Source organism: Sminthopsis crassicaudata, chromosome 6 (assembly GCF_048593235.1).
Source record: "Sminthopsis crassicaudata isolate SCR6 chromosome 6, ASM4859323v1, whole genome shotgun sequence".
NCBI lineage: Eukaryota > Metazoa > Chordata > Mammalia > Dasyuromorphia > Dasyuridae > Sminthopsis > Sminthopsis crassicaudata.
In genome coordinates, this window is record NC_133622.1 from 236,470,839 (window position 1) to 236,495,930 (window position 25,092).

General features: G+C 36.8%; 1 protein-coding gene and 1 long non-coding RNA gene across 3 annotated transcripts in view; one reads left to right on the plus strand and one right to left on the minus strand.

Annotated features, from left to right (window-relative positions):
- Window positions 1-142: 142 nt before the first annotated feature.
- LOC141546536 (uncharacterized) lies at window positions 143-24,306 on the plus strand. The gene is made up of 2 exons (XR_012483324.1): window positions 143-1,361; window positions 24,096-24,306. It is a non-coding gene; the product is annotated as an uncharacterized LOC141546536 (long non-coding RNA).
- The window catches only part of NUP160 (nucleoporin 160), a 45,122-nt gene continuing 24,597 nt past the window's right edge, over window positions 4,568-25,092 (minus strand). Inside the window, exons 22-36 of one of the 2 annotated variants that reach the window (XM_074274434.1) lie at window positions 22,419-22,517; window positions 21,986-22,105; window positions 16,697-16,792; window positions 16,418-16,512; window positions 16,245-16,341; window positions 16,053-16,158; window positions 15,082-15,242; window positions 12,205-12,265; window positions 11,765-11,875; window positions 11,432-11,555; window positions 10,935-11,036; window positions 9,558-9,699; window positions 6,732-6,857; window positions 5,978-6,082; window positions 4,568-5,770 (exon numbers count right to left, since the gene is read on the minus strand). In XM_074274434.1, coding sequence (XP_074130535.1) covers window positions 5,684-5,770; window positions 5,978-6,082; window positions 6,732-6,857; window positions 9,558-9,699; window positions 10,935-11,036; window positions 11,432-11,555; window positions 11,765-11,875; window positions 12,205-12,265; window positions 15,082-15,242; window positions 16,053-16,158; window positions 16,245-16,341; window positions 16,418-16,512; window positions 16,697-16,792; window positions 21,986-22,105; window positions 22,419-22,517 — 1,632 coding nt within the window. In that variant the 3' untranslated portion in view covers window positions 4,568-5,683. Of the gene's footprint in view, window positions 5,771-5,977; window positions 6,083-6,731; window positions 6,858-9,557; window positions 9,700-10,934; window positions 11,082-11,384; window positions 11,556-11,764; window positions 11,876-12,204; window positions 12,266-15,081; window positions 15,243-16,052; window positions 16,159-16,244; window positions 16,342-16,417; window positions 16,513-16,696; window positions 16,793-21,985; window positions 22,106-22,418; window positions 22,518-25,092 lie in introns of both variants that reach the window. The other variant, XR_012483323.1, reaches the window with a different exon arrangement.

Below are 25,092 nucleotides of genomic sequence, written 5' to 3' on the forward strand. Positions count from 1 at the left end.
GCGCCAGCAAGGGGCGGGGCAGACGTTAGCCGAGCGAGCCATTGGCTGATGGAAGAGACCAATGGAGTCCAGGAATCTCTGTTGCGTAACAGTCTCTCCTTGTGTGGGAGAGGGTCAGGGAGAAGTCCTAATCCGTCCTTACGTTTGCTTTTGGACGTCTTTTGGGCTTAGGTCTCCTTGGGTGTCTGCCTGCTGTAAGCTTCCGGAGGGGGAGGCGAGTTCACTTCTCTCAGCATCTCGCTCCAGGCCCGACGCAACGTAGGGGCCGATAATAAACGGTCAACCAGTCAATAAAGTGACTAAGACCCTACTGTGTGCCGGGCAGCGCGGAAGGCTTGGGCAGGGTCAGCCGAGGAAGGCCGAGGGCTTCTGCCCCTGACACTCCTCGGCAGGTGCTGGCAGGCGGCAGCACGTGGAGCTTTCCTTGGCCCTTTCAGAACCCATATATATAACCTATAGCCTAAGCCTATAGTGTTGCTTGGTGGCGATCTTTTGAGCACATGGTCTCTCCAGGATCGTGTCTTTATCGCTAATAAATGTGGCTCCATCAGCCACGAGTAGTGGAGATGCACCGCCCTGACTTCCGGCTTCTCCCGCTACCTAGCAGTGTAACCCTGTCTGCCTCAGTTTCCTCATCTAAATGATCTGGAGAAAGCAATGGTAAACCACTCCAACATCTATGCCGAGAATGCCCCAAATGGGATCCAAGAGTGACAGACATGGCTGAACTTGAGACGTAATATAAAGAAGTAAATGTAAAATCGGCCTCAGAATCAGGAAGGTCCGAGTTCAAATCCTGCGGGGGACTCATAGCTTCAAGATTATAGATTTTAGATTCACAGTGGATCTCCAGGTGGTAGAGGGAGTGCCTGCCCGAAACCAGGGAAATCGCTGGTCTGATACCACCACCAAGTTATACATGAGAAAACTGAAAGATAAGAGAATTACCTCGGATCAGAGCATCCACGGCAATAGATAACATTGGACAATAGACAATAGAGACCTGTCATCAGAGGCAGAATGTGAAATGGCAAAATTCCTTACAAATGTTATCTCCTTTGATCTTTAGAACTTACTGGTCCTTGTTGTGGAAGAGAACCAATGACATCACAATGTTGGGACCAAGAACCGTGGCTGCTCAGAGCAAGATGGGCCCATCAGGCTCTGCCACAGGCCAGACACAGGGTCTCTGAGCATCTGGGATGGAATTGTCTAAATTTGCACATCTCAGGTTTCTTTTGAGTTACTGCAATTCTGCTTTGCCCATAGAGCACAGTGCCTTCTTTGAGGGTGCACACCATGCTGGCTCCTATACCGATGTCTGACATGTGTCAACAATTCCAGAGTTCTTCAGAGACCTTGTGAGTGTCCTTTTACCAATTCTTCTGATCTCTATGTGAGCACTTGCCTTATGTGAATTATCCATAAAATAATCTTTTATTGTTTATTTTCAAAATATATACAAGGATAATTTTTCAACATTAAACTTTGAAAAACCTTGTGTTCCTATTGCCTACCTCTTTCTCCCCATCCCCTCCCTTAGATGGCATGTAATTCAGTATATGTTAAACAACAACAAAAAAAAAGCAAAAAATATACATTAAATCCAACAAAGGCATACATATTTATACAATTATCTTGCGGCACAAGAAAAATCAGATCAATAAGTTAAAAGAAAAAAGAGAAAAATAAAATTCAAGCAAACCGAAACAAAAAGAGTGAAAATGTTTGTTTTCTTTCTCATTTGCTTTCCTTTTTGATCTGATTTTTCTTGTGCCGCAAGATAATTGTATAAATGTTTACACATATTGGATTTAATACATATTTAACATGTATACATACATTGGCTTGCTTGCCATCTAGGGGAGGGAGTGGGGGAAAGGAGGGGGAAATCTGAAATACAAGGCTGTGCAAGGGTCAATGTTGAAAAATTATCTGTGCATGTTTTAAAAATAAAAAGCTTTAAAAAAAAGTGAAAAAGCTATGTTGTGATCCACCCTCAGTTCCCACAGTTCCCTCTGTGGGTGTAGATGGCTCTCTCTATCACAGGTCTATTGGGAACTGGTCTGAATCATCTCATTATTGAAAAGAGCCATGAGTGTAAGAATTGATCATCTTATAATTTTCTTGTTGCCATGTACAATGATGATCTGGTCCTGCTCACTTCACTCAGCATCAGTTCCTGTAAGTCTCTCCAGTCTTTCAGAAATCATCCTGCTGGTCATTTCTTATAGAACAATAATATTCCATAGCATTCATAACCCATAACTTATTCAGCCCTTCTCCAACGGTTGGGCATCCACTGTTTACTGTTTCTCACCACTACAAAAAGGGCTGCCACAAACCTATTTATCCATGTGGGTCACTTCATAAAATAATCTTTTAGTTAAAAAAGGCATTTGGCATTTGGGCTATGTGGCCTGGCCATCAGAGTCACAGTATCTGTGGTACAGTTTGAATGCTTGGCAGTCCACCTACAGAGAGGACCTCAGTGTCTGGAACCCTATAGATCAGGTGAAGTGATTTTTAAGTTTTCCTAAGACGATTCAAATGGAAGTGATTGTTTCCTTACATGGTGCTGATGTCCTGTCCAAGTTTCACAGATATAGCAATGAGGTCAGCCCAACACCACTAAAGACTTTCTTTGGTAGGCGGCCTAATATCTCTTCAATCCCATGTTTCCCAAGCACTGAGCTACTGCTCTGGCAATTCATGGGTTAACTTCATCACACAACAACCCTGTGAGGAAGATGCTATTATCCCCATTTTTATTTTGAGGAAAATTAGACAAAAGGCAAGTGCCTAAAGTCAGGAGGCTACTAGTATCTGAAGCAAGATTTAAGTTCAGGTCTTCTGGACTCCAAGCCCAAAAATCTTTCCACTTCACTACTTAGTAACCCAATTAACCACTCAACCAGCATTTATTAAGTCCTTGCTATGTTCCAGGTATAGTGCTAAGCCCAGGGAATAAAAAAATTCTCTCTTCAAAGTGCTGATACAGATTAATTTTAGGATGGAGGAGGTATTTGTAACTTTGGAGACCAGTGTAGGTTTTATAATGTTTCAGTTGGATTTTGAAGGAAATTGGGTATTCAAATTTATAGAAAGAGGAAATGCATTCCAGGCTGGAGGCAAAGCCAATGCAGAAAAATAGAACATTATCTTGATTGCAAGACCAGCCCTACATGAAAGGACTAGACAAGATGAACTCCAAGATTTTCTTTGGTTCTTAAAATTTTGTATTCAGCAACAAGAATGAGTCATAGCTAACTGTGAGTCTCTCCATCCTCCACACAGTTGTTGTATTGATTCTCAAAAGAGAAATGAGAACACATTTCTGCTTGCTACCAATTCTATCCAATAGAATGTAAATTCCTTTGAGGCAGTAACTGTTTTCATTTTGACTTTGAACCAACATAGGGCTGCTTTATTGAACCAAGACAGTGGCAGATGATCAGTTGATTTTGTTTTTCTTCAGTTTCAGTCATGTCAGACTCTTTATGATCCCATTTTGGGTTTTCTTGGCAAAAGGAATTGAGTAGTTGGTCATTTCCTTCTCCAGCTCATTCTACAGAGGAGGAAACTGAGGCAGACAGGGTTTTAGTGAGTATCTGAGCCAGATTTGAATTTAAGATGTCTTCTTGATTCCAGGCCTGATATCCTGTCTACTCCTTGGAAAAGACTTTAATATATGTCTTCAAATATATGAAAGCTGTTATGTGGAAGAGATATTTTCTTCCTGGTTGGCCTCTGTGATAGGACCCACAGCATGGGGAAGCTTTCCATAAAAAAGAGAGCTGACCTTGATTGGCTTCTGGCTTTCTTAACACAACCTCGTGGACATCTAATGGAATAAAAAGCCCTAACTATGGAATTCTAGGTCCCTCAGAAGTAGATTCAGAAGGCCATGAGTGGCCCTGTCTTTTACTTTAACTTAACTCATTATATATGGAGATGTGGAATGCTGAAGAAGCTAAATGCCTTTGGAGTTTTGTAGCATTCTTCCGGTGTTAAGACAAATAGAACTTTGTTTTCTTAGCTATTGTGTGATTCCCAATTGCCTTGTTCTATTTGAATTCTAAATAGCAACTAAGAGAGTGCAGATGTGGAGAGTTCACTCCCACATTTCCAGACAGAACTAGAATGCTGGGTGGACATGACTGAATCTGTTTAGCTATAAAATGAGGAAGGACTAGAATTGCTGAGGTATCTTTCTAGATGATAATCTTGTAAATGAAGTTCCCTGAATTCCTGATAAAAACAGGCCTAGTTTCAGGTTCCCTCCCTCCCTTCAGTTCCCTTTCCTGTGTAGTCTTCATTAGAATATAAGTGCCTTGGGAACCAGGACTTGTCTGACTTTCTTCTTATACTCATATTCCCAGTGCACGACACACTGTGAGTGTTAAAGAAATGCAGTCTGTCTGTCCTTTGGCGTATCAAGGCACAAATCATCTGTTGGATGGCGGTTTATATGTTGACTGATGCCTGAAGCTCCTCTAAGAAGGAACAAAACCTTTCATTCCCCCAATTTACCAATTCCAGATGATAAACAGATCAAATCTCAACATCGATAAAATGTAACCCATCATTTAATCAATGACTGTAAATATATGAATGTCTGTTTGGCTTCTTAACCCAAACAAGAAGTACAATGAAAGTGGTTCTAATTATGGCACCAAAATGCAATCTTAGAGAAAAGTAAAAAAAAATCCAAAAACTACAATATGCACAATAACCAAAGTATATACAGCTTGTTTCCTAGAAGATGATGATCAATAAATTTTAATATACAGAATAAAATCACAGAAGATTTTCCTATCTTCTTCTTTCAAAATCTTGAGGCCCATATGCCTCTGAGTACGGAGGTTTACATTTTGGTCCAGCCCTTAGTAAAGCTTGAATGGAATCAATAAGCGACTCACACCCAGCCTGGTTATATTAGGTTGAGACAGTACATTGTGACAGAAATGAATGTAGAAATTTGCTGTTTCTATGTCAGCTAGACTTTGAAACTTGCAACATTTGCATCAATATAAAATCGAGTCATTTCAAATTTGGCTTCAGGGTCAAAATCGGACATGTCATCCTCTTCAAGCACCTACTCATTAGTTGAGTCCTGGCTTGGGCAAGGTATTTTACATTTTATTGAAGGTCATACAAAAACAACTGTAACACAATCCCACATGAAGGATAAAGAGAGGGAGCAACATTTTCGGGTTATTTTTTGTACGGAAAATACTTGTCAGTTCTGGATCAAAATGATTCCACTGAACTACAAAACGTGATGGGGAATTAGAGGGTTTGCAGTGGCTGATTTTAGCTGCTCACTACAACAAATCACCAGCCTGTTTTCTTGGTTGAAGGTGGTTTTAATTTGCAGATAAACAATGTCTTCAGTAATTTAAAAAAATATAAACTCTACAAAAGCTCCTGAATAATATACAAAAGCAGCTGCTTCAGACCAATAGTGAAAACAGAAATTGTGTATTAGCACCACCAGCCAGTGAATACAAGGACCTCTGCATGACTTCTATCTTCCTGGCCTCTAGTTGACTTCAGGCATAACACTGTACATAGCATTTACAGTTCGTAGAAATCAGCCTTGAGCGCAGGGTTCCTGGAGAGTCAGGTCTCAAGCCCTGGGAGGCACCAAGAGGTTGCAAAGGTTAGAATGTCCACGATACTAGTGTCGGCGATACACCAAATCCCGTGTTGCCCGGTCAACTTTTTCCTGGTAGTCATTCAATTTGTCAAGTATTTTCTGGTGCAGCTGCGAGAGAGAGGAAAAAAACCAAATGCTCATGAGGCAGTTCAGGAATCTAAGAATCAAGCTTATTCCTGGCACTGGTTACAACCCAGATGCCTAAGAGGTTGCCAGTAAGCTCCCTGCTTTTTTTCATTTTCACTTCTAAGCTTCAGGAAGTGAAGGGCAAAAAAGTGCCATGGGCCTTGGCTCCCAATGAAGAGTATCACTTACAGCAAGGTTGTGTGTGTTGGTACTATTTTCTCCCAATGATTGAAGAAGCTGGTCAATAGCAGAGTATGGAAGCCACACCATTGGAGAGGTTGCAGATAATGGAAACTAAAAGGAAAGCATAACTTTTATAAAGTGAATGAAATCGCTTGAAAAATTCTCAGGTTTTTACCTTTTTCTGAACCTTTAACAGAGTATATGCTTTTAATTTTTTCTTCAAAGCTCCCCCTGCCCCCAGTAACAAAAAAAATTATAAATGCTATACATGCAGACCAGATTTTTTTAATCTCATTTTCTTTCTTGATTTAACTGCTTTTAGGCACACTAAATTTTTCCTTCCTTGAAAGAATAAATTCTGGTTTCACTTAGCAATAAATTTTCTTTGGGAAGACCATTCTCCTTTGGGCGATTAACATAGTCACCATTTGTACAATTAGAAATTGTGATTTTAATTAATAGAAAAAAAGTGCTCTGATGTGGACTTCTTTTGTATTTTGCTGCCTAAAAGAGAAAAATAACACTCTACCCATCTATATAATAACTCTTTATGGAGGAAAATTCTGACAATAAACCCTTAAAGTGGGAAAATGAGATATTATTCCCATTTCACAAATGGAAAATTGGAGGTACTGAACATTTAAATTTTAGGGGGGAAAAAAATCAGTGACATAACTAATTAGAAACAGAATAGTACTAACATCCAAAGAGAAGCTTAATTACAGAACTTAGTCTAATAATAAAGTTAATTTGTGCTCACCTCAATTCCAAAGTACTGATGTCCTTTTCCAAGTACAGCATCAACATACTCCGAAACCAAATCTACAGCTTCTTCTAAAAGGTCATAATTTAAGTACAGACGGAGTAATTCAGCAGCATCAACCTTCTATAAAAAGGAAAGATGGCAAAGTACAGTATTTTGTTGACTTCCCTTCTTCAGTGAGTTAAGGCCTATAAACACTGTGTAAAGTCCTGCAGCCTTAATACTTAATAATAATGTATTCTGTAGGAACTGATTTTTTTTTTTTTTTTTTTTTTTAAAGAAAATCTTTTAGGGATGGAATGGTGTCATTTAAAGACTGGTTATTCTTGGAAAATCTGAAATAGGCAATTTTCCAAAAGAGAACAAATCTTTATGGTGACTGTGCTGCTAGTTAGTTTGATAAATGAAAGGGAACTGCAGATCAACTGAAAAAAAGTGAGACATTTCAAATTTTTCTAGAACACTATATTTTTGTAGCAATTAAACACCTAAATCTGTGCCTTTTCTCTCTTGTACCATTTGAATAGGTGTACGGCAAAGTACTTAAGTGAGCTTAAATACTTTTAAATCACTCAACAAGCATTTATAGTACACAGCAGACAATATAGTTAAGTGCTGCATACAAAAAAAAAAAAAAAAAAAAAAAAAAAAAAAAAAAGGACTTAGGGCAGAGTCTCTTATTGAGGTAGAATTGAAGATTTTCTCCTTCAAGGATTTTCTGAGTTCTGGGGTCCCCTCTTCACAAGGACTCTCTGCCCACTGGAATATTGTTTCCAGTGCCCTTCTCTCTTTATCCTCACCTATTTCCTTAACTAGACTTTAACCAAACTTTAACTTTACTACCTTACTTCCAATCCCCATAATAAACCTCTTTTATCAATCTAGGTTTTCGGGTCTGTAAATTCCTTCACAGAGAACTGAGCCGCCAGAAGGAATTCCCAGAACTCCCTACCCTTGCGCCACCATTAGACCTCATTTAGACCTTATTTAACTTCTTGACCACCAGACACCCTAATTTCAATTGGGTAACCCAAATATAAACCTCATCAACTTTGGGTAAGTCATTTTCCCTCCAATGCCTAAAAACCAAAACAAAGCAAGTCTTTTAGTAGTTGAGTGGAGGATTGAAATGGGGAGAGATTTGAGGCAGAGAGACTTAATTAGAAGGTTGTTATCACAACCTAGGGAAAAGGGGAAGGTCTCAACTAGGGTTGTGGCTTTGTGACTGAAGGGGACAGATGTATGAAGACAGAAATGACAAATATGGCAATGGATTGGATTTGTGGGGTAAAAGGAGTTCACCATGACTGAGGTTGTGAACCAGTGTAGCTGGGAGGATGTTGGTCCCTTGACTGGTAACAGCAAAGCTCACAAGAGAAGCCATATGCCCTGCCATCACATCTGCACTCAACTGAATCTGCAGAACCCTGTCTTCAACAGAATAGAAATAGGTGGTCAGTGGCTGATAAGGTGAGCTTGGTGTCCTCAGAGCAAAACCAGAAAATGCCTAATATAATTTCTTTCTTATGAATTTATTTTGTAATGAAGGTTGTCCCAGATCCTCCTTGATATTTCAATGTGGAGGATGGAATAAAACTAAAAATAGAGGAAGACCTGAGTTCAAATCTGTTTTACCAACTGTTAAGCTGTATGACTAGATATGTCGCTTTACCACTTCCCCTCAATTTTTTCATCTCTGCTATGAGAATACATACTACCATGTTTCCTATCCCTCAGAGATTCTAGGAGGAAAAAAGCTTGATAAACCTAAATGCGAATTATTATTTGCAAGCCAATGAAACCCCAATAATGGTGTCAATGCACGTGTGTGTGTGTGTGTGTGTGTGTGTGTGTGTGTGTGTGTGTGTGTGTATGAGGGGAGATGGGAGTACTGATCTTTACCTTATGTCTACATATATAGAAAGGGAAGTTATCAAGTTAAATATGCTGGTAGGAGGCATTCAACAGAAATGTTTGCTGAATAATCACTTAAAGGAGTCCCGATGTGGGCAACTGAAGGCCAGTATCTTGATTGTTAGGGGGTGGGTCTTGAGTTCCATTTCTTCACTTCAGCCAAAAAACTGATGTTTTGAACTATGCCGAGAAGCCAAATATCCTAAGTCAGAGTCCTTGAGCTGTGCTCTGCCTCTGCTGGCCCTAGCTGAAGTGTTGGTCCATTTCTAGGCACTTCTGGGAAGGACACTGATCAGTTAAACAAAAGAATGGCTGGAGAAGAACAGCCAGGATGGTGAAGAAGATGCCTGAGATCATACAACATGAGGATGGTTTGTGGACTGCACATATTTAGTTGAGAGAAGAAACTCTGGAGTCCCTGAGAAGTATATCTGCAAAGCTGTCATGTAGAGGGTTAGATTGGCTGCACCTACTCTCATAAAACAGCCTTAGGTTTGATAAAGTGGCAAAATTTGGCTTTATATAATCAAGAATTTCCCAATAATCAGAGCTGTTCTAAAACAGACTGGGCAGGAAGCTACCTTGTTAAAAGATTCTAATTAAGAGTACGAACTGGATTCAGTTTCCTTCTAATTCTAGGTTGGAGTGAAAATAAAGAACAATATTTACACTAGCTACTTCAGAAGGCTGTTGTGGGGAAAGCACTTTGAAAACATGAAAAGAGCTAGAGAAATTGTATGATATATGACAGATTTTTACCTAGTAAAACATATCCTATTCTTAAAGAGAACAGGGCCACACACTGAACTACAGCTAGGTTTTCCTTCCAAGGCACTGTTGCTTCACTACTAATCAGGTTATGGAGAAAAGTGGATGGAAAGCTTTTATGGAAATAAAGGCACTACTTACCTTGTAACTATTTATAAGCCAATTGGGTAGAGGAACCCCATGGGACAATAGCTTATTGATTACACAGTGATGATATAAGTTATTTTGGCATTTGTATTTTTCCAGGAAAGATGACAACAACCGCCACGCTTCATCAGTAGCACTGGAAAAAATAATTTGCAGATTCTTTCACAAGCTACACCAGTAGAATTTAAAATATTTTTTTAGAAAAAAAAATCCAAGGTTTTTGGAAAGGGGAATGTTGAAAACTATCTTTGCATGTATTTGAAAAAAATAAAAAGCTATTTTATATATATATAAACCCTACACACAAAATGTTTCAAAGAAACCTGATTTGCTTTGTTCAGACAAAAAGCTAATACAATACAAAATTACACTGAGGAAAAACCCCATGGTGGCTATGTCTATTTATGTTATTTGTGAGCACCAGAAGAAAAAAGAAAGGATTTTTCCTTTGTGCATCTGTTTAGAATTAAAAAAATTAATTTAAACTTAAATATAAAGGATGAATGCCAACAATTCAAACCTCAAAAATTTCACTAAATAGGAATGAACATAAACAATTGGTTTCAAGAAAATATTTGCAATAAAAAAGATTCTAGAACTGGTTTTGGTCTTGAGTAGTTGTACAATCACAAGCCACTTCATTTTCCTGGGGCTATTTATCTGGAAAATGAGGTGACTGCCTCAAATAATCTCTCAATTCTCCTGCTAGTTCTCAAATAATTTTACTATGTGCTAGATTGCATGATAAAGACTAGAAGTGCTATGGAAAACCAGAAAGGTCACTGTGAACTAGGTTAGGATGGGTAAGATCTGATCTGGGGCTCAGAAATATGTGACTTTATTGTTTTGGAGGGGGAACGCATAAGGAGAGAAACTGAAGTCTTAATCTATTATCAGGAGTAAATCCAGGAAAAGGGGAATCAAATACAAATCAAACAGAAGAACTGACAAACAGCAACCAGAATTAAATGGCAGTTAGCTATTAAGAAGCCATAGATGATATTAAATAGAGGGTCTTGGTTTTTTAAGAGCTAAGGGAAAAGGAGAAAGGGATATAATATTGGAACTATATTAAATATAGATTTCTGTCTAATCCCAACTCATGTTTTTACTGTACTTATGGGATCACAAAACTCTTTGCTTACAATAGGTCTCTGGCTGACTGGTTTAAGAATTTTTTTAGTGGATGTAAGGGATGTATCAATATTATTCTATTATTTAATTTTCATAGAAGATGTAACCCCCACCAAAAAAAAAAAAAAACAAGGTAGTTCCCTCTATGTAAGCAAATTTATAGAATTCAATCACTGAAATAAGATAGGGGATCGAGACATTTAAATCCAAAACACAGAATTAATGCTAGTAAGGTACCTGGACTCCTTGGTGGTGATGACAGATGAAAGCTGATTGGCTGCTAACCAACCCCATGCCTCTGCCTGTGCTGCCTCACCACCAAATTGCAATTTGATACACCTGTAATACAAAGGAAGCATTTAAACCCTCTTCTTCAAATAGTCACTATTATTGTGTCACTACTTCTACCTTCCCATTAAATTCCCAATAAAAATTCAGAAATATTTTCAAACATTCAGTTAGCCAATCAATCAATACAGGGATTGAATTATGATTAAGACAAGTCAACAGTTGTAATTTATAAATTTAAAGTTTTTTTTTTCAGTTAATACTTTTAAATAAATTTCCCATGGTTAAAAAATCTCCATTATCAATGTATTTTCCCTCCAGAAAACAATTAAATTGTACTGAAATAATGTACACTAAGCTACTTTAGAATGAATTTATAATTCAGACATGTCTTGTAACAAGAAACAGGTTGTCAATGTTTGATAACAGGATAATTCGATACATACTTGAAAGCGAGTCCCTCAAAGACTGGTGTTAGGGAGAGTTTAAAAGTCTGACACAATGAGATGGCTGTGTCAAATAGGCCAGCCTGCACCAAGAGAGTGACCATTTCCTCTGCTGATGAGCTTCCTGTGTAGATGAGAAATATATTTAGTTCTACTCCCGCTTATAAAGAAATGTCCTTTAAAAAAAAAATAAAGAAATATTCTGCTGAAGAGCTTCTTAAATAAAGCCTCTAGCCTGTTATGTAGTGTACATGGTCTGAAAGAATGCACATGTAGATAGGTCCTTATGCTTCCAATGGCATTTGAGGAGAAATGTAAATCAGGAATTCCTACCTGCAATGGCAACTGCTGTTGGGTCATGCTGAGCCAGAGTGAGGCGGATGCGGGCCAAGGAACACTCCCTTTCGAGGTCTTCTAATTCCAAGATTTCAACTTGTCGACTCGCTATAAAACCACAAAGAGAGAGACTCTAAAACCTCAAGATAAATCAGATAGCACCAGGTAGTGCCAGACAGGCTAGCCACTTATCGATCCTCGGCCAGCCAATAAACAAAAATCTCCCAACTTCTAAAAATTTTCTGAAGAAAACAGAAAATAGTTGGTCTTCCAATAGTCCAAATATTTGACCTTAAAAAATGCAAAGTAACATTACTATTTCAATTAGTTCTCTGACTATGTAGAACTGAGTCAAGAACAAGGTCATAAAATAAGAATTAAGTAATGCTCAGATTTAATGGTAATCAGACAACATTTAGCTAAAAGTTCTCACTTACTTGGGACGGCTGTGCTTTCTCCATCATGAGTCCTTTTTGGGGAGGTTCCAGGGCGTTCATACTAATAGACAAAAAAGTAATTAGCTGGCTGATGGAAAATTCTAATTTGAAATAAGCAACTAAACTAAGCAAATATTGTAAAAATGATATCAATTTTAATTTAGATATTTAATGCTACGTCATACCATCAGAGAGCTAAATAACAAAATGTTTAGATGTTTGGACATTTTTTAGTCACATCCAACTCTTTGGGACCCATTTTGGGGTTTTCTTGACAAAGATAATGGAATGGTTTGCCATTTCCTTCTCCAGCTCACTTTACAGATGAGGAAATTGAGGCAAACAGGGTTAAGTGACTTGCTCAGGGTCACACAGCTAGTAAGTGCCTGAAGCTAGATTTGAACTCAGGTCTTCCTGTCTCCAGAGCCATCACCTACCTGTCTATTAAGAGAACAATTACAGAATGTTCACTTGGAGGAATATCAAGAGACTTAATGAAAATAGATTTTGGAATGCCGACTGAGGACAGCTCAACAATATAAAACAGATGCCATCAAAGCCATTTGTATTGATTAAATAAAAAAGGAACAAAATTAATACAACTGACAGTATAAGGAAGAATCAGAAATAATGGAGCTCAGTGTTTGATAAATCCAGAAACACAAATTTCTTAGGAAAATAATTTCCCATTTGATAAAAATATCTGATATAACTGGAAAGCAATCTGGCAGATATTAGGCTTTCATCATAACTTAGACAATATTTTAATAATAAATCAAAACGGATATGTGGCCTGAATGGACTTCACAATAAAAAAATTAGAAAGCAGATCACACACCTTAGAAGCAGGAGCAAATTCTTAATCAAACATGATAGAAATAATTACAAATTAGATAATTTGATTACTAAAAGTTTTTGCACAAGCAAAGCTAAAATAAGAAGAGAAGCAGTCTACTAGGGAAAAAAGTCTTTCTAACCAACTTGGAATCTAGACAACTACCAGAGATCTGGGGCCATGAGCTATTCCCAAAAGATAAGTTGGTCAATGGGTATGAACAAATAATCTCAAGAGAAAAAAGCAAACTATAAATAATTATATATAAAAGAAAGCTGTCAGTAAAAATAAGGGAAATGCAAACCAAAATGCACATGCAGATGGGGAAGATGAGTGTGCTAGCAGGACGTTATTGCTGCCAAGGTTAGGAATGGGAATGGCCACTCTGGAAAGCAATATGGAATTGTTTGTCACAGACAAAGCTAAGGCATCACATGTCAACATGTTCACAGAAGCACCTTTTGTGACTCTAAAGAACTGGAAACAATGTCCATCAAACAAGCAATGCCCATCAACTAGAGAACCGGGATAAGCTGCAGAACCTGAAGGTAATGGAATACAATGGGGTTGCAAGAAATGATGTGAGTGATAAAAACAGAGAAGCAGGAAAAGGCCTCTGTGACTAGATGCAGAGGGAAGTTGGCAGAGCTGAAGACAATACAGACAATGACAACAATGATGAACTACAATGACTATACAAGTAGAAAGAAAAACCACTATCATACAATCCAATGTGAAGGTTGGAAAATTATAAGGAACACGCACAGGCAGAAAGAAGTGATATTAAAAGAAACCACCTCCCATTCACTTGCAGAGGTGATGGTGGTAATAAAATGATGTGGCTATGGGAGATTGCATATATTTTAAACTATTTTCCCCCATGTATTAATCAATTTTGCTATGGGAGATTGCATATATTTTAAACTATTTTCCCCCCATGTATTAATCAATTTCGCTGATTTCCCTTCCCTTTTTTATTATTATTATTTTTTTAATTGTCCTTTATGAAATGGCTCTTTGGAAAGGGGGAAATGGAAGACTATAGGGAAATTTAATCAACGTAAAAACAAAAGATAGCAACAAAAATTTTTTAAAAGAAAAAGGAAATGAATGTTGTGAAGTTACAAGGTATAAGCTTGGCCCTAAAGAAGAGATAGACGACAACCCTTTCCCAAACCAAAGTATAACACCATTCTTGCAGTGGCAGGAGGCCATGTTTGTTAAGATATAGATTTCTTTTGTGGAATTATTTTTATCTTCTTCCTCTTAAAAATTATTTGTCATAAGGGAAGGCTGGGGATAGTACAGAATGAAATCTAGGTAATGTTAGAACAAAGGATAGCAATAAACATTTATTTCTGAAAAGAAAAAAAATCCCTCCTCCTCCCAGCTTTGTGCATCTGAATTCTGTTAATACAGACCCTCTGGTACAAGGAACATCATTTGCCTACATGGAGGTTCAAATAATGAGGACCAAATAAAGGAGGTTTTGGTATTCATTCAGGAGTCCTGGTCTTGGATCTGATCCTCACATCATACAGTTAGCTTTACTTTACTTCCAAGGCCATGTACTCCAATGCATTTGCAAGGCAGATGGCAAGGATTAGGAGTGAGCTATCTATATCTTTGGTCACAATAGGAACTGAGCAAAGAATGTGGATGGATCTAAACAAATTTGTCACCATTAAAGAAAACTTTTAAGTGCAAGTATTATGGACAGGAAAATGCTAACATGAATTTCATGAACATATACATAATAGATTTAGAATATATAATCAATAATTTTTTTCACTTTCTTGCTAATGCTGTATCAGGAAAAGTGGATGCTCAATTAGCGTTGGATAGTTAAAATCATCATGACAGGGAGAATTAATTGGCCATTAACAATAACTATTGTAATGTCATTAAATAAGAAAAAGTCCAAAAAGTTGAGATAATGAGAAAATGAGATAATAGATGTGGCCGTGTTATACGTGAAGGGGTTTCATTGTTGTTGCTGTTAGTAAAACAATACAAATTTAAAAGAGAAAATATTTCAGTACCACTGCCCCGGCTGCCGGCTGTACAATCCACGCGTATTCTGGACGGATTAGCCGCAAGCAATTGATGGCTGCCAGGTAACAGTTTCCTTGTTTCTCAAGTCCCCGGAGAGTTCGTACTTCTCTACCAAGACGCATGCCATACTCAAACATCACTGTGCCAGCTGTGGAGCAAAGACAGATGAGACTTCAGAATGACAATCAGTGCTGTTCTCCTGGGCTGCACAGCCACTTTCAGGGGCCAAAATCAACAACCAAGCTCATGGTTAACTTACAATTACAATGAAGTCTATGCTTTCTTACTTATACTAAGCCAGTTCAACCTCCTTGGAGAGAACCTTGAAACCCAGTATGGAAAACAGCGTGGTCTGTGGAGGAAATGTCTGAACTCAAAGGAATGACCCTTATTACACAGATTTTAGTTATATTGGTTGCAGGATACAAATCAATTAACAGCTATGTAAAATGAAACATCTGGACTAGATTTTCCAGCTCTAAATCCTATTCTTACAGCATGCTCAAGGACAAGAGATAAAGGCTATAAAGTTTGAACCTTTATTTATAATTATATTAAATATGTTATATGTATTATTTATAATTAGCCACAAATGACAATATTCCCAGTAGTTGAATAAGGGAGAAGAGATATGTTATACAACATTTTGTAGCTGCAGTCAGAGCTGCCCAAGCCCTGCACATTGAGTGCCTTGATCAAATTAGTAAGCAGTCACCTCGCTATAAAATGAAGGGCTACTGGATGAAATAAGCTTGGTGTTCCCTTCCCACTATATGATTCCCATATCTCTTAAATTGATACTCTTCCCTCCAAAGTCTAGTCCTTGTATGCTCCCTGTCCAGCAGTAGCACCTTGGATGAGTGTACTTCCATTCTGTAAACCAATATAAAGTGGACTAAATGGCTTCTTCCAGGTCTGACATTCTATGATAATTAATTTGTCCCAAGGCCTTACTTACCCTTTCGATAATTGTGTCGATAGATGTGGAAGGCATACAGAAGTTCATAATAATTATGAGTCATCAGATCTACAGCTCGGGCACGTGACTCTATTATCCCCACAACCTAAGAAATAAAAAGCCAGGTGAGTTTCCAGTGGCTGACAAAGCCACCAAAGTTTTTCGCCTGTGCTTTCAGCCAGGTTAAATTACCTCATTATGCAGATTCACATATGGAAACTCAACCAGATCCTGAAGTTGGGAACGTTCACAGAGAACCACCACCAACTGTCGCAAGCAATCTAGCTGCCTAGAACAGAAAAGGGGTCATCAGGCACGATTCTTTTTGTGGGCCAAGGGACAATGGGGATTGGCTCACTAGCTACCTGCTGGGGTCTGGATTCTGAGTTAAAGCCTCATAAGCTTCATTATTGTGTCCCAAATCCAAATGATGTTTGAAAATGCATGTCCTCAAAGTAGCCTAGAAATGAGATAAAAGAAAAGGAAAGGGGTATAAAAACCTCAATTATAGTACAAAGTTTTAGGTTAAAAAAAAAAAAAACAAAAACAAACAAACAAACAAACAAAAAACCAAAACCCAGCTAACTGGTGATATATAAAAAAGATTAATAAAAATTAGTAAAAACAAAAATTTCTCTTCTTACCTGACTTTTCCAGTCATCACCTGCTTCAGTTATAGCTAATGTGGCCAACTGAATCACTAATTCAGGTAAACCAACCACATCCAATAATCGTAAAACCTAAGAAAATAAAAGCAATTTTGATCTCTTAAGAACTGAATAATAAAAGTGAAATAGAATTAGGCACCTGGTTCTAAAACCAATTAGAAAAATGAAAGACACTATGACAAGTCCAAGCTGATGAGGCATACCACCACATATTTAGCTCTATTATTTGTCCATCTTCCTGAGCTTCTACAGTTTCCACATAATGTTGAATTTTAATTTCCCTCCACTTCTATTCTCAAACATTATAAAAATGTCATTTACATGCTAGGTAACTTTGATTATCTGTGTCAGTTTTACAGGCATACTTGTGGTAAAAAAAACAAACCAAACCAAACCAACCCAACAACTACCAAAACACCAACACAACAAAACCTGAAAGAATCCACTGATTTTGAGCTCAATGTTCTTCATTCCTTTAATGGATGTATTAGGGAATAATTAAGCAACCAAAGGATAGAAAAGCAAATGGAAATTGAGAAGCTAGAGGCCTGGACATAAATGCTTCTTGCTTTTTGAAATTTTTGAAAATTAAAAGTTCTCTTAGAAGAAGAGAGGATAAGATCCTTAATTTTTATTAATATTTCATTTAGTACTTTTACATTACTACCATTAGTGCTGTTGGCCCAGTTTTCCAATACTATATATGCCTTGTGGAAGAAGTTGGAGAACTTACTATTTTCTTTTTCTTCTATTTTGAAGCAATTACTATAGAGAAGTTCCTGTGGCTTGTTAGAAGTTTGATAATTAGCTGTGAATCTGTAGAGGCATATTGTATTACTATGGAGCAGTTTTTTAATGACATTTTTCTTTCTGAAATAGATCATTTTGGGTCATTTACTTTGGGAGTATTTTATTCTTCTGTAGGTAATCATCCATTTGTGTTAGATCCATAAATTTGGAAGCATAAAGTTGTATATCCATGATAATTTCCCAATCTCTTTTGCCTTCACAAGGCTGCTTTCTTCTAATTTGCATGGTTTTAGTTTGGCATTTTTTTGCTTAAATTTAACTGTTCAAATTTTTTAAAAGTCATCATTTTAGTTGTTTTATTTTCATTTGTATTTTTCGCTGCTTCCATCTTTATTTCTTTTTTCCTGTTTAAAGCTACTGGTTCGATTACTTTTTTTTCCTTGTTGATATATCTATTTATTGTTAAAAAAAAAAAGTGCCTCTGACACAATATTATTATTTATCTTTACTGTTCTGAACATTTCTCTTTTACTCCATCATTACTGGTCTCTCTCTCTTTTTTTTTTTTTTAAATAACTTTGGGAAGAGTCTTTGAGCTCTTGGAGGAACAACAGCAGAAACAGTAATACTATGATTTGGTTATGGTGTGTTAAAAAGAGGGTATGGCCTCTCTTCTATATTTGCCTTTGTGGGCCAGCCCAAGACATGTCAACTTTTATCCAAGTTCTGTGAAGTCTGGGAAAAAGATTTTCTTTTTCTTACCAAATTATCTCCTTATATACGCAATACGCCGGTTAATGATGTAATTCCTCTCAAGTTTTCATTGGATTTAACATATACTGATATTGAGGAGAGGCGTTTAAATCTTCCATAATGACTGAAAGGCAATCTTCCTGCAAGACTAAGTTCTTTGGGAGATCTGCCACATATAGGTAAATACACATTTAAGACTAGTACATTATTCTGGATAGCATCATATTATCTTTTTCTATCTCCTTTAATATCCTGTACTTTTTAGTGCATATTCAATTTTGTATGACATCATTAATGCCTTTTAAGTTTTTTTTTTGGTGTTTTGGCACTGGCATGATAATTGCAATCTATTCAGTTATTTCTTTGATGAAAGTACTTCCTCACCACAGTCTGTGGCTCCTTTTCATTTTATATGAAGCTGCTCAATCCATTTTTATTGAGTATTATAACTGCAACATTTTTTTTTTTTTTAAAAAGACATTCTACAGAAAAGGAATCCAGGCTTTTTGATTTTTACAGTTTCTCTTACGTCAAATTTAAGAGAACCACACTGAACAAAAGATCCTCTGTCTTGTGTTTTAACTCAAACTCCCTTTTCTCAAAGAGAGGATTTTACTTTAGGATCCTTCTTTCCAAATTCCCATTCACCCTCTTAAATGTTCTTCTTCCCTTTCCTGTTACTCCATTTTTCTGAAACCTTCAAAGATTTAGCTAACTATTTTAGATGGATTTAAACACTTACCTTATTTGGCCACAAGCCTCATCCAAGGTTTTCAGAAGATTAAGAGGATGAGCCTCTAGATCTGTTTTCTTCTCAAACACAAATCTCCAGTTTTCTTAGAACACGCTGAATTTTGCAGGCTGGTCCAAACTTCTTAATTCTGTACATAATACACTTCAGTTTCTGTGATTCTCCTTGGATCTCCTTGAACATTCCACTGGGATCCAAGCTATCCTTTCTTGGTAAGTGATTTAGGCACTTTTGGTAACATTATAATGTTGTAATTTAATTATGATATTGCCTTTGCACAGATATTTGAGTTTTATATTTTGCTGGGTTTTTTTGCCAACTCCAAGCAATCAGCTTTGATGGTTTCCTTTTATGTATTTATTTATTTATTTTGGTTGTCTACATTCTCTGGGATGATAATAATCACTGCATTTGGTCCACTGGTTTGTCTCCCTAAAGACTAGGCAATCTATTCAACTCATACCCAGTTTAGAAATAAATGTAGCTCTAGCTCTAGCATTTTCATGCTTTCTGTTGATGTTTGCTTTCATTTTGTTTTCCTTCGCAGGTGTTTTTTTTTTTCTTTCTAGATCCAATTTATCTTATGCAGCAAGATAACTTTATAAATATATTGGATTTAACACATATTTTAACATATTTAATATGTATTGGACTTCCTGCCATTTAAAGGAGGGGCTGAGGGGAAGGAGGGAAAAATCTGGAACAGAAAGTTCTGCAAGGGTCAATGTTGAAAAATTACCCATGCATATTTTGTAAATTAAAACAAAAAAGAAAGAAATGTAGCTCAAATATATAAGGAACTGAGGTAAATTTATAAAAGTAAAAGCCACTCCCTAGTTAATAAATAGTCAACGTATAAGAATGACAGTTTTCAGAAGAAATTAAAACTATCAATAGTCACATGAAACATGCTGCAAATCGCTGATTAGAGAAATGTAAATTAAAACAACTCCAAGATAGCACCTCACATCTATGAGATTAGGTAACGTGACAGAAATTTTGAAGGGAATGTGGAAAAATTGGGACACTAATGCACTGCTGGTGAAGCTTTCTGAAGAGCATTTTGGAACTATATCCAAAAAAACTATCAAATTGCCTTTGATCCAGCAATATCTCTATTAGGTCTATTATTTGATCCCAAGAGATCAAAATAAAAGGAAAAGAATAATGTATACAAAAGTATTTACCATAGCTCTTTTTTGTAGTGGCAAATAATTTGAAAGTGAGGTCTGTCAGTGGGGGAATGGAGGAACAAGTCGTGGTATATGATTAGGATAAAATGATGAGCAGGAGGATGGTTTCAAAAAAATCTGAGAAGACTTCTATAAATTTACGTAAAAAGTGAGTAGAACCAGGAGATAGTTGTACACCTTAATAGCAATCTCATAACAATGATGTGTCTGATCAAGACAGTGATCCAACACAATTCCAAAGGACCTATGATGAAAAATGCTATCTAATTCCAGAGAGGGTGAGAGAGAACTGATGAACTTTGAATGCAGATTAAAGCATACTTTTCCACTTTATTTTCTCCTTTTTGGTCTGTTTTCCTTAGCAACATGGTTAATATGGAAATGTTTTATATGATTTCACATGTATAACTGATATATAGATTATCCTCTCAATGAATGGAGGAGGGAGGGAGAATATATAGAATGCAAAATCTTAAAAAATGCAAGTTAAACTTTTTTTCTTTACATTTAACTGTAGGGGCAGCTAGGTAGTGCAGTGGACAGAGCACCAGCCCTGAAGACAAGAAGACGTGTGTTCAACTCTGGTCTCAGATGCTTTACACTTCCTAGCTGTGTGACCCTGGGCAAGTCACTTAACCCCAATTGCCTCAGCAAAAACAAACAAACAAAAAAATTTAACTGGAAAATATTTAAATAAAAATATATTTAAAATAAACATAACATTCCTTGGAAAATAAAAATCACTTTAAGAAAATATTAATGGCAAAGTAAGCAGTATATGAATTTGGTGGCTAAATGTTTTGTTTTTAAAATTGTGTCTTTTTTTGCTTTCTTCAAGTCCTCCTGCTTGATAATTTTGATCTTTATGGAATTGCTGTGCCATCTGGCTGAGGGTACCTCTCACAACTTCTACTGCTTCCTTTCTCCTGTCTTTCTAGTACCAAGATGCCTTTGAAGTTTATACCTTTTCATTGTGCTGGCCAAGGTTTGTTTGTGTTTACATATGGTTTTCTTTGTTGTGGCATTTCTATTTGTTGTTGTTTGGGGAGGAGGGTTTGGTCTGTGAGGAGACTGGCACTTTTAGTGCCAGATTTAGATAATCAATTATCTTACTTAGATTAAAAACCTATTCGGTCCATTCAAGATCCTTTTGGAATCATTCATATGCTAGGCCGCCTTTGAGTAGGGCAATGAGGGAGAATGATAGGGTATAGTTCTGGTTGTTGGTAATTGGATGGCTCAGGGAAGCTCTTATTGTAATATTTTAGTCTAGTTTCCTCATCATCTAAACTCACAAAAACAATTCTGCAGATGGCTAAGGATGCATAGATGAAAGTTGACAAATGATTTGTGTTGGATACTAGCAGGTTTTATCAACTTAGAAGTTGTAAGCTCTTTGAATTTATTAGCAGGTGAATAACTTCGCATAGAATTTCAATATGATGAAAAAATAAGTTTGGTTTCTTATTGGGGTACTACTTATCTTCACCAAGGAGGAAACAAAATCTGGAGCCCAATAACAGATGCCTTGGATGGAATATTGAGTAGTATCAGCTTTTTCTCTAGTTACCTTCAATCTGTATTTATTATCTACTGGGAAATAATGTAATTGCTTGGGAGTGTCTCTGAGCCTGTAACTACTCTGTAACCAACATTCAGCAACTGCATTTTCCCTTGACATTTCACTGGAGGTGTGCTAAGTAACAATTTAACAGCATTTATATTTACACAGCATTCCCCCCTACTTTTCCAAGACACAGCAATACAATTATATGTGTTCCAGAAATCAGTAAGCATGAATTTTGTCAGATTTAATACCTTATCATAATATTGTAGTCGGGGAGTGGAAGCTATTTCTCCCTCCTCTGTGCGGATCAATCGATCTAAGAATTCTTCTCTACCCACTTCAGAAGCAGCTTGGCAAAAACATTCCAGAGCCTGAGAAAACAAAGCAATTACAAGGAAGGAAACCAGCATTTATCTTCTAAAGTGTCTGCTATATGTCAGGCATTATAACAAGGCTTCACAAGTATTAGCTCATTTGATTCTCACAACAATATTCAAAACAAAGTGAGGAGTTTTGTGAATTCTGGACGCCAAATGCTGTAGGAAATTAAAGCACTTGAATGATGGGGACGAGAAAAAAGTTTGAGATGCCCCCACAAAATGATTCTTCATAGCAAACAGTTAAGCTCCTCACAATTACCAGACTCTATAGTTAATCAAACAGAAAGAAAAAGAGTAAATGTACCTTATGTCCTTCTCCCATAACCAGGTAGCACCGGCCCATCATGAATCGGCAAGAGCCAACACTCACTTGACACCAAGGTTGTAGCAGGCGAATATATTCCTTAAAGACAAAAAAAAAAAAAAAAATCCTTTTATTAGAACAGGAAAAAAGCAAAACAAGAACCAGGAGAGTTGTTCACAGAGTGCTTCCATCTCACTATGGCTCAGCAAACTGTTTTGTAAACAATGGATCACATTTGCACTAACTTGTAGGGACTTGAGAAAAGCTCAGTCAATCTCAAAGCAGGACATGAATGTGATTTCTGAGAGAAATAACACAAGGCTTAGCATCAAGTACCATGCGTTTGAGTCCTGACACCTCACTGCTTAGCAGATATCTAAATATGGATAAGACACAACCTCTTTTAGCCTTTCAATTTTTCTTTATTTAAATAATATCCATCAAAAAATTTGAGTTCCAAATTTTCTCCTTCCTTCCTGCTCTATTCCTATCCATTGAGAGGGCAAGATAGAGCAATATAAAATCATACAAAAATTTCCATCTTAGCTATGTTGAAAAAAACCTCAAAAATGCAAAAACTATGCTTTAATCTGCACTCAGTGCTTATCGGTTCTCTCTCTGGAGATAGATAGCATTTTTCATGGGTCCTTGGAATTGTCTTGATCAGAACAATTAAAGCTGACAGCAAATCACTGTTACTGTGAGCAACTTTCTCCTGATTTTCCTCAGTTCACTTTGCAAAAATTTCTATAAAGTCTCCCCAGGTTTTTCTGAAACCATTCTGTTCACCATTTCTTATAGTGAATTAGTATTCCATCAAATCATACACTATAGGGGCAGCTGGGTGGTGCAGTGGATAGAGCACCAGCCCTAAAGTCAGGAGGACCTGAGTTCAAATATGACTTTACACACTTAACACTTCCTAGATGTGTGACCATGGGCAAGTCACTTAATCCCAATTGCCTCAGCAAAAACAAACAAACAAACAAACAAAAAAAAAAAAACCATACACTACAACTTGTTCATCCATTCCCCAAATGAGTATCCCCTCAGTTTTAAATTCTTTGTCATTACAAAAAAAGCTCTCGTAATACTTTCATATACATAAGTCCTTTTCTCTTTTCTTTGGGATACAGACCTAATAGTGATATTGCTAGATCATAGAATATACCCAATTTGATAGCTTTTTTGGGTTTAGTTTCAAAATACTCTATGGAAAGGTTAAAACACTTCCCAGGTCCACCAACAGTGCATTAGTGTCCCAATTTTTCCACATCCCTTCAGCCTTTGTCATTTTCCTCTTCTGTCATGTTAGCTAATAAGTGTGAGGTGCTACCCTGGAGTTGTTTTAATTTGCATTATTCTTGTAAGTAGTGATTTATAGCATGTTTTCATGTGACTATTGAGAGCTTGGATTTCTTCTCTGAAAACTGTCAGTTCTTATACTGTGACCATTTATTAATTGAGGAATAGGTTTGGTTTTTGTTTATTTGTTTTTTGGTTTTTTGTTTTTTTTTTACAAATTTGCCACAGTTCCCTATATATTTGAGATAGAAGGCCTTTACCTGGGAAACTTGCTGTAAAAATCATATCCTCAGTTCTTGTCTTTCTTTCAATTGTGGCTGCACTGATTTTAAGTGAAAACCGCTTTTGAGAAACTGTTTCTTAACCACGCAGATGGTGGTACAGTGGATAGTCTTGGGCCTGAAGACCGAAGTTCAAAGCCTTTGACACATTAACTATGAGACTACAGTCAGCTGCTTAACCTGTCTTCCTCGGTTTTTTCAACAATACCTACTTCACAAGATAAAGCAAGATCATATATATAAAGGGCTTTGCACAGTGCCTGGCATATGTTTAATAAACACATTACTTTTCCTATCATTTACAAAATTGGGATGATAATATCTGTAGCTATTTTACATACATATTTTACAAGAGCCGTCATAGTTTGATAAAACAATTCAAAACCATGCAAATAAAAGATTTCAACCATTCAGATACTTTAACCCATTCCCCCTACTGGGCATATGCCCCAAAGTTAAAAATAGAAAACAAGATCCTATCCATACACTCTGCTGTAGCAATAAATTGAAGTAGAACATTGCAATCGTCTGGGGAATGGCTGAATAAATTTAGTGCCCTGATGTAGTGGACTATTATTGCACAGTAAGACATGACAAAAATGAGGAAGAAAAGCACAAGGCAAGTTGTGTCAAGAAATAGTGAAGAAAGTATTGTGGGAAATGATATACAATTACTACAACAATCCTAACAGAACCAAGGCTAAAAAGCAAATGAATTCAAATGAAATGCAATCACTTCTCTTAGTTCTGGAGGATGAGATCTATGGGTATAGAATGAGGGATGTTCTACTTCACTGTGTTACATGGAAGGATCCAAGCAGGGTAGGGGACATATTAGAAAATGATTATGCTGTCAAAAGGCATATATTTTTAATAAGTGAAGGAAGAGTCAAAAAAGTACAGGATATTTCCTTCACAAAGTCACCAGATTCTAGTGTTCATTGTTTAAAAAGTTTTTTAAAAGAGGATTTTACAGAATCATGATGATTCTGTTGTATCCACATACTAGAATGTTTGCTAATTTTATTTATTTATATTAAAGCCTTTTATTTTCAAAACATATGCATAGATAATTTTTCAACATTAAC